Below are 14,745 nucleotides of genomic sequence, written 5' to 3'. Positions count from 1 at the left end.
AGTAGATGGTGTGTGGGTGTGGGGAAGTGGTGGTGGTGGTGGTAGTAGTGGTGATGGTTGTAAAAATAAACACAACAACAAAGAAAATCATTCATACCCATAGTCGTCTACCTTAGTATTGCCGGACTTGGGATTGTCTTCTTTTATCTCACTTTTTGGACCAAATTTAATATTCCAATTCATTGCAGTTTTAAATTTTTTTGTTCTGAATAATTCATAGAATCATAAATTTAGAGCTGGAAAGGACCTTAGAATCTAACCTCTTTCTGTTACAGATAAAGGAGGAAACCAAGGTTGAAGTCAAATTACTTGTTCAGAAGTTGTTAGGATTACTAAGTGAGAACTGAGGTTGTCTGGATAGTTACAAGGTGAGAACTCAGGTTGACTTGGTAGAAGGAGCAAGCCCATTGGCTGAAGTGGTTCTTCCCAGAAGCCCTTGCATTATCCCACGCCCATTCTCTGGGAGGATAAAGAGGACAGCAATCCAGGAAGAGGAGAAGACTCTGAATTGCATCAGGCCTGACGGGGCTCTCTGCAGGAAGGGAAGTCACTTCTTTGGACAAGAGTTAACAGCAACTGCCTGGAGACAACGGTTCGTTACAGGAAGAAGAATCTGTCGGAGAGATTTGAGTAGAAGACACAGCAGATCTCTTCCCAGAGAGAGATCCAGCAGCTTCTGGAGACAACAGCACGCTACAATTGGCGTCCACACGTGGGGCAAGGACTTTTGCTTATCCTGACAAGAGGAGCTAGACCAGACCTTCGCATTTTGGCGCCCAAACAGGGACAGACACGGTCCTGATTCCAGTGGAAAAGCTTCCGATCTAGATCTCAGTCTCTCTGACCCAGAACCGTGAGTAACGAGGAAACTTTGTTAAAGATTAAGTGAGCGTGCTAATAGATAAATAAGGAACTTAACTTGTTAAGGGCTAAACCAGGAATCTCTTATAGCTGAAATGGGGCAGATGTTAGCTATATTCAATCCCTGGACCTCAGCCGACTCATCCCCAGCCCCAGAAGAAACCTCAGCTCCACCCCCATTCAGGAGTGGTACTATAGAGAGTATAATCAACATAATTGAGGAGCAGAGTTTACTTGTAACCTGGGTACAGATTGCTAAACTCTTGGCTGCATTAAGACGCACATCTCCTTGGTTCTTAGAGGAAGAAAAGATAGATGTAGATAAATGGAAGCTAGTGGGATATGAAATGAAAGAATTTCAAGCAAAAAATGGGCCTCGTTCAATTTCTGCAGAAGTATTTTATATCTACAACATAGTTCAATTAGCCTTAAACTATCAAGCAAGTTGTAGGAGAAGGAAAAGTTCTAAAAATGAACAGAGGAGGAAGTGTGAGGAAAAAAGGAAAGATCAAGATCTTTCCCTAGAGCAAGAGGATTTAAATGAGGAATTATGGTATGATTCTCTTGAAGAAGCTTCAACCCTGCCTAGAGAACAGATTATTGACAGGCCCACATCAACCCCACCTTCAGAGATGGAGGAAGAAAGAGGGGAAGAGGCAGAAACACAAACAGAATTGCCTGTGAAGAAGCCTAAGCCTATGACAAGATTAGAAAAAGCATTGGTTAAAGCTAAGAGAGAAGGACAGGATATAAGTGATTTTATACATGCATATCCTGTGATTGAAAATACTGACTCTGTAGGTAAAAAAAGAAGATATGCACCTTTAGATTTGAATACAATTAAGGATTTGAAAAAAGGTTGTACCCTTTATGGGGCTACATCAGCTTATGTCAAAATGTTACTAGATGGTTTGTCTTATGAAGTCCTAACCCCGAATGATTGGAAATCCATAGCAAGGACATGTCTGGAGCCTGGAGAAAATTTATTATGGCTTGCGGAATTTCATGAATTATGTAAAATTCAAGTCAGATGCAATTTGGAAATAGGAGTTAACACACAATTCACTTTTGAGCACTTAGCTGGTGAAGGTCAGTATGGAGAGAATTCGGAACAGATTAATTATACCATGACAATATATGAACAAATTGCTAAGGCTGCAATAAAAGCTTGGGGTGTCCTTCCTGGACAGAAAGATCGTGGAGAGGCTTTCACTAAAATACAGCAAGGTCCCAATGAACCTTTTGCAGATTTTGTGGGACGTTTGCAAACTGCTGTTAAAAGAACTATTGGAGAAAATTCAGCTACAGAAATAATGACCAGACATCTGGCTAAGGAAAATGCCAATGAGATTTGCAAAAGAATTATATGGGGATTAGACAAAGATGCTCCTTTAGAGGAGATCATAAGACGCTGTGCTACAGTGGGAACAAATGCTTTTTACACCCGGACAATGATGAATGTGGAAAGACAGGGTCCCTCATGGCAAGGGCCTTCTAGAGAAACTCGGCAATGTTTTCAATGTGGAAAAATTGGGCATCTAAGAGCTCAGTGTAGATATGGAGATACAGTGAGAAGACAGGGTGAGAGAAGACCTAAAACTCCATGTCCAAAATGTCACAAGGGCCTCCACTGGGCCTCCGAATGTAGATTGACACAGGGAAATGACAGGTGGGGCCCAACTTCAGCCCCCCAAGTGGGGCATGATGGCAGCCGAGGTTACATCCAGAGAATATTAAGACACGATCAATCAGCCAAAAGGCAATCAGATGGAAGAAAGGGATTGAAATTAGGAAAAATAGAGTTGTGTGCAGTAGAGACTACCGAGATACTCCCTGGAGAAGTGAAATCTGTTCCTGTTGAGCCTATGGATCCTTTGCCTCCAGGCACAGTAGGCTTGACCATTTCACCTTCTGAGAGTGCCTACAAAACAGTGTCCATCCATACACTGATGTGGGAGACTGGAGAACGTGTATCTAATATCCCAGTCACTAACACAGGCAGACAACGTGTGATTTATCAACCAGGAGAAGTAGTAGCATCAGGCTTATTGTTACGGACCCCTAATAAGCAACCTAGTGATAGTCGCCTAGATTTTGACTCCAATGAACAAAATCCAGGAATATATTGGACAGCAGCTGTGACAGCTGACCGACCTATGCTTACTATTTATATAAACGGAATACCATTTGAAGGATTGGTAGACACGGGGGCAGATCGTACAGTTATTAGAGGTGCCAATTGGCCCGGTCACTGGCCAAAGATTAAAGCAGACACCTATATGTCTGGGGTGGGAGGATCAATAGCAGCAGAAGTTAGTGCTAGGCCTTTGAGATGGGTATTTGAAGGAGAAACAGGAGCTTTTACTCCTTTTGTGGTTGAAAAAATCCCCATCAATCTGTGGGGAAGAGACATTTTACAGCAGATAGGATTACAAATAAGCACTTCGGCTTTTTAGGCAGGGCTGCTGTTGAAGGCCTACCTGCACTTTCACCAGTTCCTATTCAGTGGAAGACTGATTCACCAGTGTGGGTAGAACAGTGGCCCTTAAGAAGTGATAAAATTCAGGCCTTATTAGACATAGTGCAAGAACAACTTGACCAAGGACACTTGCGGCCTTCTCTAAGTCCTTGGAATTCCCCAGTATTTGTGGTGAAAAAGAAATCTGGAAAATGGAGGATGATAACTGATCTAAGAAGAGTAAATGAACAGATGGAAACTATGGGAACTCTTCAGCCTGGACTTCCATCTCCTACTCAGTTGCCAAGAGAATGGCCTCTATGGGTTATAGACATTAAGGATTGTTTCTATTCTATTCCTCTAGATAAGGAGGATATGAAAAGATTTGCTTTTTCAGTGCCTAGTGTTAATTTGGCTGAGCCTTATAAAAGATATGAATGGACAGTTTTGCCACAGGGAATGAAAAACAGCCCTACTATGTGCCAAATGTATGTTGCAGCTGCTCTTGCTCCAGTAAGAAAAGCCTTTCCAAAAGTAATATTGTTACATTATATGGATGATATTTTGGGATGTGCACCTGAGGAACAAATGTTAGAGGCATGTCTACAAAGGACCATGGAAACATTAAAGTACTACAAACTGCATATAGCTACAGAAAAAATTCAAAGACATGCTCCTTTTCAATATTTAGGATATGAAGTATATCCTAAGGTGCTTACAGTACAAAAACTCTCCTTAAGAACAGAGAAGCTAAACACCTTAAATGACTTCCAGAAATTGATAGGAGATATCCAATGGATGCGTCCCGTGCTAGGCTTGACTACCTGTCAATTGCAACCACTATATGATATTTTAAGGGGAGACAGTGCTTTAAATTCACCACGCCAGCTTACAAAAGAAGCACAAAAGGCTTTGAGAGAAGTTGAACTGGCTTTATCCAATGTGGTTGAAAGAGTCACTCAAAAACCCTTGGAAATATCAGTTTTTGCTACAAAAGAGGCACCCACAACAGTCCTTCATCAAGGAGACAGAGTGATTGAGTGGGTGAACCTCCCAGCACAACCAGAACAAAGCCTTACACCTTACCCAGTGCTTGTGGCTAGGATTTTATTAAAGGCTATTAAGAGAGTAACACAATTATCTGGGATAAGTCCTGAAAAAATATACACATTCTATACTAACGCACAGATTAATGTATGCTGTGAGAACATCCCAGAATGGCAAATTTTATTGGCCACCGCTCCAAATTTTGCACATGGATCTCCATTAAAGATTACCCGGCTACTACATAATTGGCGATGGATTTTTGAAGAAAAGGTTTCTAAGGTTCCTCTTAAAGGACCAACAATCTTTACAGATGCCTCCAAAGAAAATATTTGTGCCATATACTCTCATGATTTAACCATAAAGAGAGTAATCAGGACTCCTTTTCAATCCACTCAACAGAATGAATTATTTGCTATCATGCTAGCTCTCACTTATTACCCAGGAGACGTAAATATAATTACTGATTCAGCCTATTCAGTAGGTGTAGTACAAAGAATTGCCACAGCCCAAATAAAATTTGCAGCCTCCAATATTTATCAGCTCTTTAAGGAACTTCAAGAGCAAGTGAGAAAACATCCAGGCAAGATTTATATCTTGCATGTCCACTCACATAGTGGACTCCCAGGTCCTATTTTTGATGGAAATTCAATGGCAGATAGCCTTCTAACCATGTTAGCCAGTAGTCTTTTATTTCAGGAAGCGCAAGAATCTCATTCTAAATATCATCAGGCTGCTCGAGCTTTACGTTTACAATTTGGAATCACGAGAGAGGAAGCTAGGAGCATAGTAAAAAGCTGTACAGCTTGTCTTCCTTTCCATGCTCCCTCACTCCCTCCAGGGAAGAATCCTCGTGGTTTGAGACCCAATGAAATCTGGCAAATGGATGTGACCCATTATAAATCTTTTGGTCGTCTATCTTTTATTCATGTCGTGGTAGACACCTTTTCAGGATTCACATTTGCAATGCCAGCAGCAAAAGAGACAGCCCGAGTGGTCACTGAATTCCTTATACAAGCTTTTGCAATTATGGGTGTGCCACAAGCAATAAAAACAGACAATGGACCTGCATATACGTCCAAACATTTTACACACTTTTGTGCACAGTATAAGATTTTACATACCACGGGCATACCCTTTAATCCTCAAGGGCAGGCAATAGTAGAGAGAAGAAACAGAGATATTAAGACACTCCTCCAAAAACAAAAGAAAGGGGGAGCCACAGGTAGCCCTAGGGAACTTCTAAATTTAGTTCTCTATACCATTAATTTTCTAATTTTTGACAAAGATGCACTGGCTCCAGCAGACAGGTTTTATAACCCACCAGAAGGGCAGTGTCCAGTGAGAGCATCTCCACTGTCCTTAGATAATCGCCAGGTGATGTGGAGAGATCCAGAAAGTGGTGAATGGAAGGGACCAGATAGGTTAACTGCCTGGGGGAGAGGGTTTGCTTGTATTTCTTCAGCAGGAGAAGGAATCAGATGGGTGCCAACGAGTCATATTCGCCTTGTCCACCAGAGAGAGACAGAAAAAGAGAAAGACCTCAAAATAAAGGAGAAGATCTAAGAAACATCTTACACCGAAAGAGCATGGATAATAAAAAGACTGTTAAAGAACTTTAAAATCAGCAGGAATCATTGGACTTCCTCACACAAGATGAGACTAATGGACAATGGACTTATGGACATTTATAAATTTTCAATTTATGATTATTTGATTATGATTATGTTATATACTTCTAGCATGTGTTATGTTACTATGTTACTATGTGCTTATGTAATTTATGTAATTATCTGTAATACTTCCCATATTGATGGATTTATGTTTCAAGGTCATGACTGTCCTATGTTCTAAATCAAAAGAAAGGGGGAGATGTTAGGATTACTAAGTGAGAACTGAGGTTGTCTGGATAGTTACAAGGTGAGAACTCAGGTTGACTTGGTAGAAGGAGCAAGCCCATTGGCTGAAGTGGTTCTTCCCAGAAGCCCTTGCATTATCCCACGCCCATTCTCTGGGAGGATAAAGAGGACAGCAATCCAGGAAGAGGAGAAGACTCTGAATTGCATCAGGCCTGACGGGGCTCTCTGCAGGAAGGGAAGTCACTTCTTTGGACAAGAGTTAACAGCAACTGCCTGGAGACAACGGTTCGTTACAGGAAGAAGAATCTGTCGGAGAGATTTGAGTAGAAGACACAGCAGATCTCTTCCCAGAGAGAGATCCAGCAGCTTCTGGAGACAACAGCACGCTACAAGAAGTCAAGTAATAGATTTAACTAAGGGCACTCTGAAAAAGTTTTTGAACTTGGGTCTTCTTTATCTTAGGTCCAGCACTCTATCCACTATTCTACATAGTTTTTCCTAATTCCCCTAGCACTGTGAACTCCTTGAGCAGGACCATTTTTGGCCCTTCCCCCCTCTTTTTTTTTTTTTTTTTTGGGTATCCCCACTATTTAACTCAGTGCCTGGCACACAGAAGTTACTTAAATAAATGCTTTTGACTTGATGTGACTTAACCCATTATTTTTCACTTTGTATCAACCAGTCTATATAAAATTTTCCTTCCTTTATTCACTAATTCTTAGAGCATAGTTATAATCCATTGCATTTATATACCACAACTGCAGTCAGTGGATATGCATTTCTCCTCCTCCAGTTATTTGTTCTTATAAAAATTACTGCTATTCTTATAAAAATTACTGCTAGAACTATTTTGGTATAGTTGACACTCTTAAAAAAAACATTGGTCAGGAAGGGGTTTTAGCAATAGGGTTTCTGGGTCACAAAGGATATAGATATTTTAATAATAGTGCTTGGATCATTAGTTCCACAGAAGATATAAAGTACCATAAACTAGGTGACACTAAAGTGCTTTGAGAACTTAAGAGAGATAGCATGGCATAGTTTTAGAGGCAGCTCGAAGGGCAGTGGACAATGCTTGACTTGGAATCAGGAAGACCTGACTTAAAATATAGCTTTAATCACTAGCAACTTTGTGATCTTGGGAAGTCATTTAATCTTTGTCTGTCTTAGTTTCCTCATCTTTAAAGTAGGAAACATAATAGCATCTTTAATAGCATCTACCAGAATTGTGGGGATCAAATGACATAATATTAATAAGCTTCTTAGCAAGTGCCTATTATATAGTAGATACTTAGTACATTTTTCTTTCCTCTTTCTCATGATTGTTACTATTTTCCCCTACATTGTCCTCTAACGAAATCAAGCCTTCCTCCTCTTCATATACAGTTCTTCTTTCCCTTACCTAGTGTTTTTGCACTCATTTTTTTCCTTTCTTACAATACATTCCTTGTTTATTTCTAACTCCGATTCCTTTTTTTTTTAAGATATAATATAAGCAACTTTTTTTTTTTTGCTGATTTCACCTCAGTATCCTCTTTCCTAAAGTATCTTAAATTTAAATTACTTTTTACTTATGTCCTTTAAGTTTGTTTTGTATATTCCTAAAGTTTATTTTCTATCTTAAGAATATGAACATTTTGTAACTAGGCATTGTTTCATTCTTTGTATTTGTATCTCTAATGCCTAATGCCTTTGTACCTGGCGCAAAGTGGATTTTATAGATGTTTGTTGTCTAACCACTTTTTTTTCCTGAGAAATAGCTTTTTGGTCTACTATATTTTGAATTGCCTATATCTTTATCATACTGCTCTGAGAAATATGATAGAAAGATTCCTCCCTATAAGTTGCTTTTCTTATTCTAATTACACTAATTTTAATTGTGCAAATGCTTTTCAATTTATAAACATCAATCCTTTCATATTTTATGAATGCCTCTATTCCTTTATTTGGTTAAAAATTCACCAGCTCAATATTGATGTGAAAGATACTGATTTGTTTCTGTCATAATCTTTTTATCCCTAGTACTTAACACAATGCCTAGCATATAAGAGGTGCTTAATAAATGTTTGTCGTATTGAATTATATATGTCAATATTGATCTAAAACTAATTTTTCCTGGATTGCTGTGTAGTTTTCCCCAAAATAATGTTCAGATAGAGGTTATCACCCAGTTAATTTGTAGTTTATGGAACACTGCGATGTTGATTTAAATTGCTTCTGGTTGTTTCCTGCTTTGTTTTAAACATCTAGATTAAGATGAAATAGTATAACATAACATTTATCAAAGACAACTCTTCTGTCATATAGAAACCTCTAGAAGAACATGTTACAAGTGGTCCAGAGCTGCTAAGGAAAAAGCGTGCTGCTTCAGCTGAAAAAAATACTTGTCAGCTTTATATTCAGACAGATCATCTATTCTTTAAACACTATGGAACACGGGAAGCTGTGATTGCTCAGGTATTTATTATAAGAATGACACTGAGTCATATGAGTTTTCAAATTTTATATACATGCTAATGTGGTTTTTTAAAAATTGAAGTATATTTGTGTGTTTTTTAATATGTTTTTGAAATAAGACAGTCTATTTCCAGGGTAGCATCCATTCTCAAGATTTCTGGCATTTGAGGGCTATTTGGATATTCAGTGTTTTAATAATATCTAGAGCTCATTTTTCATGAAAAAATATTTTTGTATTTTAGTACTACTTGTCAGATACTATCCAGTGACACCAGTCTTCTTGTCCTTCCTTAAATAAGGCACTTCATTTTTCATTCTAGGCATATTCTTTGGTAGTCTCCTATGCCTGGAATGCTGTTTGTCCTCATCTTCATCTTGTGGCTCCTTCAAATCTTAGCTAGAGCTCTACCTGCTACAAGAAGCCTTTCATAGTTATTATTAATGTTATGACATTGTTGAGACCATTCCCATTTAATTCTGTTTATATCTTGTTTATACATAACTATGTACATGTTTTCTCTCCCATTAGACTCTGAGTCTCTTGACAGCAGGAGCTTTTTTCCTCCTTTTTTTAATCTTAGCACAGTACTTGGCACAAAATAGACACTTAATAAAATGATTTATTTTTGAATCATGACATAAGGGTATTATTAAAGGAACAACTTTTGAAGAGCTAGAAATGTGATTGTGATCATTAAAATCTTAAGATGACATCACCAAAATCTTATTGCTCCAAATTAGTTTCATTTCCTATGTAAACAGAATTACCAGATAGTTTGATCAGGAGAAATTGTGATAGACACAACATACTCAAAATTCAGAAAATCTTTTTTTATCATCTTTTTTGCTATACCTATGATGTTGGTTAGCTGATTGTGTTAGATAGATTTGAAAACAGTTGACTGATGAAACTCCAAAAAACATCATCATGTTTTAATGCCATTAGAAGGTGTTTTCTAATGTATTGTATGAGAGATCTTAGCATGGCTTTGTGTACCTTTGTGTTTATTTTAGTGCTTTGGATTAAGACTAAAGTTGTACACATTTACCAAATTTGGATTGGACCTGAAGCTGGAAGTTAAAATTTTGTAATTGAATCAAAGTTAAAGCAAAATCTTAATAGGTTAGAACAGTGAGCTCAATGTAGCAAGGTAGAAGTAAATGTAAAGTTATACACTTGGTTTAAAAATTAACTTCAGGTTTACTAGATAGGGAGGCATATTATATCTACAACGCATGTGAAATCTAAATTTTTATTGTATTTATATTTATTTATATGCTAAATACGAGTCAGTTGTTTAAATTAATGTGATAGTCAAATGTTAATATAATCATAGGCCATGTTAAGAGATGCATAGTATTATTGAGAAAGTAAGAAATAATGAATCGTATCTGCAATTCACCTATTTCGTTCAATAGTTCAGTTCATTCAAGTATTTTCATGCCAAGTCTTGTCCATATTCTTTCTTAATTAAAGGAATTCATTAAACTTGCTAGGGACCTCTTTACATTTGTTGGATATGATAGAACACATATAATTCATTTGTTATCTTTTTCTTTAGTTATGTCTAGATTTCCTCTTTTATTACATCATTTTTAAGCACTTCTGACAATATGGTATGACTTATTCACATCTACCATGGGACTTTCCATTTTTCTTTACATTTAATTTTTCAGACACTGTGGTATAAAGACTTATTAATGTTAACAAAATAAACCTTTGTGTCAGAGAAGCTTGCAATTGTTAAAAGTATTGATTTTGGGAATGGTTTTTTATTTTTCCACAGTGTTGCATTGTATGCATGGGGCCTTCCCCTCCCCAGCTGTTTGTCTAATTGCGTATCATAGTTTGAATAAGAGGCATTCTTCATGTACGTACTTTTTTTTTGTGAATAGTTAAGCCTAATTCTATGTGATGTTAGATATCAAGTTCTGAACTGTTCCTGATTTGATGCAATCAGTATATCATCTGCAAATAGAGTTATCTAAAAGAAAAAAAACAATTTATAGGGAAGCCCTCTTTATTTTGGATCTGAGCTAAATATCTTACATGTCATTGGAAGATAATTTTGAACACAAATATTATTTGCCTCCGTTGGTTATAACTCAAGGATCAGACAAAATTGTATTGACTATTTGTGGTTTTTAAAAATATGATGCTTTATTTTTTCCCCTAATTACATGTAAAGGCAATTTTTAATGTTCAATTATTTTAAAAATTTTACTTCCAAATTTTTTTTCTTCTTCCTTTCCCCAGTCTCTGAGATGGTAAGTAATTTGATACAGGTTATATGTGTGCAATTATTTGATTATCTTTGAGATTATTGTAGAGTTTTAAAATATACATGGAAGACACCTTCTTGGAATATAACTTTTTTACTCTGATGAATCATATTTTTTTAAAATGGGCAACTAAGCACAAGTACAGTGGGATCTTGTATTTTTTGTCAGTCATATGATTATAAAGATACTATTTGATTTAGAACATCATTTAAAAATTCTGCCTTTTCCTTTCTTATACCTTCAAGAAAAAAGTTATTAATAAAGTTGTATAGGTTATTCTCAGAAAAATATTTTATACTCATGAGGAATTAGATATGCAGGTGAAAAGTTACTGATATTTCCTTTATTGTCTTTTATCAGTAATGATTAGATTCTTGATATGTCTGCAAAGTTGGTATCTTTTCCTTTTCCAGATACCTTGCAAACTGATTCTTTAAATATCCTCATAATTGTAATATTTGGCATAGATTTTGTATTTTCTAGTGTATATACTCTTCTAGTCTTTGTAGTACCCTTTCTACTTCTTCATATGACACATGAAAAAGTTTGAGGTTAGATTCCAAATTTGATGTCTTCACTGTCAAACTTTGTTATAAAAATTTTAACAAATTTTTTCCATTTTTCTTCTATTTGTTGTCCTAATAACTTTATCCTTAAGTAATGTAAGGATGAGCCCACTGAATTGGAACTCTTACCAAACTTTATATGTTAAAGTTTTTTTTCTCTTTACTCTTTTCTGTTTTATCAGGTAATAGTAACTATAATCTTCCACTATCTTCTTCACTAAGAATTTTTTTAAAATATATTTTGTTTTGATGACTTTTGTCTTTATCAAAGTCATGTCTAGAAAAAGATTCACCCTATCCCTTCCAGATTATATGCTTTTGCTTATAACAAGAGAATAAAAGCAAAAATAGAGTATAGTAACTCCAGCAGACACTATATTTGACATTTTGCCCTAATAATTTTCTACTTCATTTTTATATAGAAAATATAGTTCATTATTTCTTTCTCTGGGATAAGAGTTATTTTTTCAGGTTCTTTCCTTTTAGAGATCTCATTTTTTCATTGTTGACATATTGTGTGTGTGTGTGTGTGTGTGTGTGTGTGTGTGTGTGTGTGTGTGTGTGTGTGTATTTGGTTCTTTGCATTTCATTCTGTATATATTCATATACATCTTCTTATAAATTTCTCATGTTGTTATTTCTTTACCGTATTATATTTCATGTGATGGCATAGTTTTTCTAGCCATTTTTCAATTGGTAAGCAGTTGTTTTATGTTAATTTTTTTATTTTTTATTTTTTGCTACCAGAAAGTATTGCATCTTTCTGCAATTTAACAAATAGGTTTCTATTCCAAATTGTCGTTTTTCTTAGCTGTTTTTTATTTATGCTTATCCCAAAGGCCTTAAGTTTTAAAGGTTCTTTTAGTTTCCTCCTCTTTGTAGTGCCTAATTTGCAACAGTTAAACTTATTTACCACATTCTCATCAAATGATTATCTAGCCTCCTCTATGACATTCCTTGCCTTCCATGGTAGTTAGGACTGGCGTAGCATGGCAGCATGGTTTATTAGCTACAACCTCAGAAATTAAGAGATATTTAGTTCTTGGGCTGGGCACAAACTAGCTGGATGACCTTGGTCAGGGCATGTTGCCTCTCTTTGCCTTTATTTTTTTTTTAACAGTCTTCCTTTTTTAATAGCTGAAATCTGCTGCATTTCTATTCCCAGATATCCAGTCATGTGAAAGCTATTGATACAATTTACCAATCAACAGATTTCTCTGGAATCCGTAACATCAGTTTCATGGTGAAACGAATAAGGGTAAGGAATTTTGCAAAACTTATTGACCTCTTTTTATTTTGGAAAAATGAGGTTGGGAATGGAGTCATTAATTTTTTTATTTTTATTTCTTTTTACTTTTCCTATGTTTTTGGATGGAGCAGTTTATGAGTCAATAGGAAACTGATTTTTCTTTTGTCAGATAAGATATGGCTTTTAAAGAGCCAGTATAAGGTGACTTACTAGCAAGCAAAGACTATATGGTTTTGAGAAAATAGTGCGATTTTTTTTTTTTTTTAATTAAAACTTTTTTTTCAAAACATATGCATGGACAATTCTTCAACGTTAGCCTTTGTAAAATCTTGTGTTCCAATTTTTCCCTCCCCTCCCCCAGAGGGGGAGTCTAATATATGTTAAACAAAGTAGAAATATATGTTAAATCCAATATATGCATACATATCTATACAATTTGTGGGTTTTTTTGGGGGGGGGGTCTTATTTTTCATACAATATTATAAAGAACCCTAGGTTTGGAGTCAGAACATACAGGTTCAAATCCTAGTTGTATTAGTAAATTAAGGGAACTTGCCTCTGAGTCAGAGAGATCTAGGTTCAAGTTTTATGTCTTGACAAATAGTTATTCTGTAGCTCTTGATAAATCATTTAATCTCTCAATGCCTTAAGACACCTCAATTTTAAGAATAGAAGTTGTAGAGAAAGGAAAGATTTGCTTTGTTGTACATCTTCATTTGAAATTTCTTATATTGTTAAATCACAGATTTAGTGTCATCTGACTCCTAATACCTATGACAATCCTTTAGTCTGCTTTCTGTCATAGATCTGTAATGTGTTTATTGATTGGAATTGAATCTGAAATCTTGTAGAAATATAGTTTGCACCATGGATTAAGAAAATCATTGACACTACTTTCAAGATAAAACACCAGCTAAAAAAAAGTCCAAATCATTTTAATTATCCCTACGTGATTTTCCTTGATACTTTGCTCTTTCAATCTTTTTCTCTTGATTTTTGCTACAGTTTATGTTGTTTACTGCCAGTATTAGAGTAACCATATTTTAATATGTAATGATTACCAATGTAACTAGTTACTAGACAGATTGAGCCAGGGTAGTTTGATATTTTGATTAAAAAGATGAAATATTAAGAATAGTTCTAACTTAAAAAAAAAAAAAAAACCTGAATTTATGAACTAGACAAATTATATGATGGGATATTTGTTTCAGAAAGGAACCCCCAGGTTTTTTAAGTTGGAGAAATTTAACTTGCAGTTCCTGAACTTATTTTTAAAACTATTTTTATAGTTGTATTTGAATATAATTGTATTTTGCTTTATGCATTTAAAATATTCATCAGATTAACAAAGATATCTATGACACACAAAAGATTATAAAGCTCTGGTTTAAATATTGAGTACACTAATAGTATTAAAATAAAATTAAAATAGTAAAAAATAGTATGAAAAATTAAAATAGTATTGAAATTAAAATAAAATAGTATTAAAATTTTTTTAAAAGTATAAAAACAGTATTAAAATAGTAAAAAAAAAAAAATTAAAAGTATATGAAAAGTTTCATACCTTTTCCATGATCAATCTCTTGAATAAAATAATACTTTCCTATTTCTTGGACTATAAAATAATAAAAATTCCCTCCACTTTCATATGTAATATGTTCCTGGCTCTTCTATTTCAAAAATAGGAATTATGATTGATTTTGTTCTGGCTATACATGTTTGATATTTGGGGGGGAGCCAAGATGGCGGAGAAGATACACGCCACTGTGTAAGCTCCTTTCTTCCCTCACAACCAACTAGATATAATCAGCCTCAGAAATAGCGCTGGACTGATAGAATCCACAAGGACTGGAAGCACGACTTACCAGCTGAAGAGAATCTGGAGTTTCAGCAGGAAAGGTCAGCTCCCAGGGGAGGAGGAAGAGAGGCCAGCACAGACGGTGGGGTAGTGGCACACTGTGCAGGTCG

General features: G+C 35.6%; 1 protein-coding gene across 2 annotated transcripts in view; it reads left to right on the top strand.

Annotated features, from left to right (window-relative positions):
* The window catches only part of ADAM10 (ADAM metallopeptidase domain 10), a 142,173-nt gene that overhangs the window by 94,921 nt on the left and 32,507 nt on the right, over window positions 1-14,745 (top strand). For both annotated transcript variants that reach the window (XM_074294631.1, XM_074294632.1), the window contains exons 6-7: window positions 8,530-8,679; window positions 12,694-12,786. In XM_074294631.1, the coding sequence (XP_074150732.1) occupies window positions 8,530-8,679; window positions 12,694-12,786 (243 nt within the window). The remainder of the gene's footprint in view (window positions 1-8,529; window positions 8,680-12,693; window positions 12,787-14,745) is intronic.

Source organism: Sminthopsis crassicaudata, chromosome 2 (genome assembly GCF_048593235.1).
Source record: "Sminthopsis crassicaudata isolate SCR6 chromosome 2, ASM4859323v1, whole genome shotgun sequence".
Lineage (NCBI taxonomy): Eukaryota > Metazoa > Chordata > Mammalia > Dasyuromorphia > Dasyuridae > Sminthopsis > Sminthopsis crassicaudata.
Note: the sequence above shows the minus strand (reverse complement) of the source record. Positions and strands in the feature narration are given on the sequence as shown.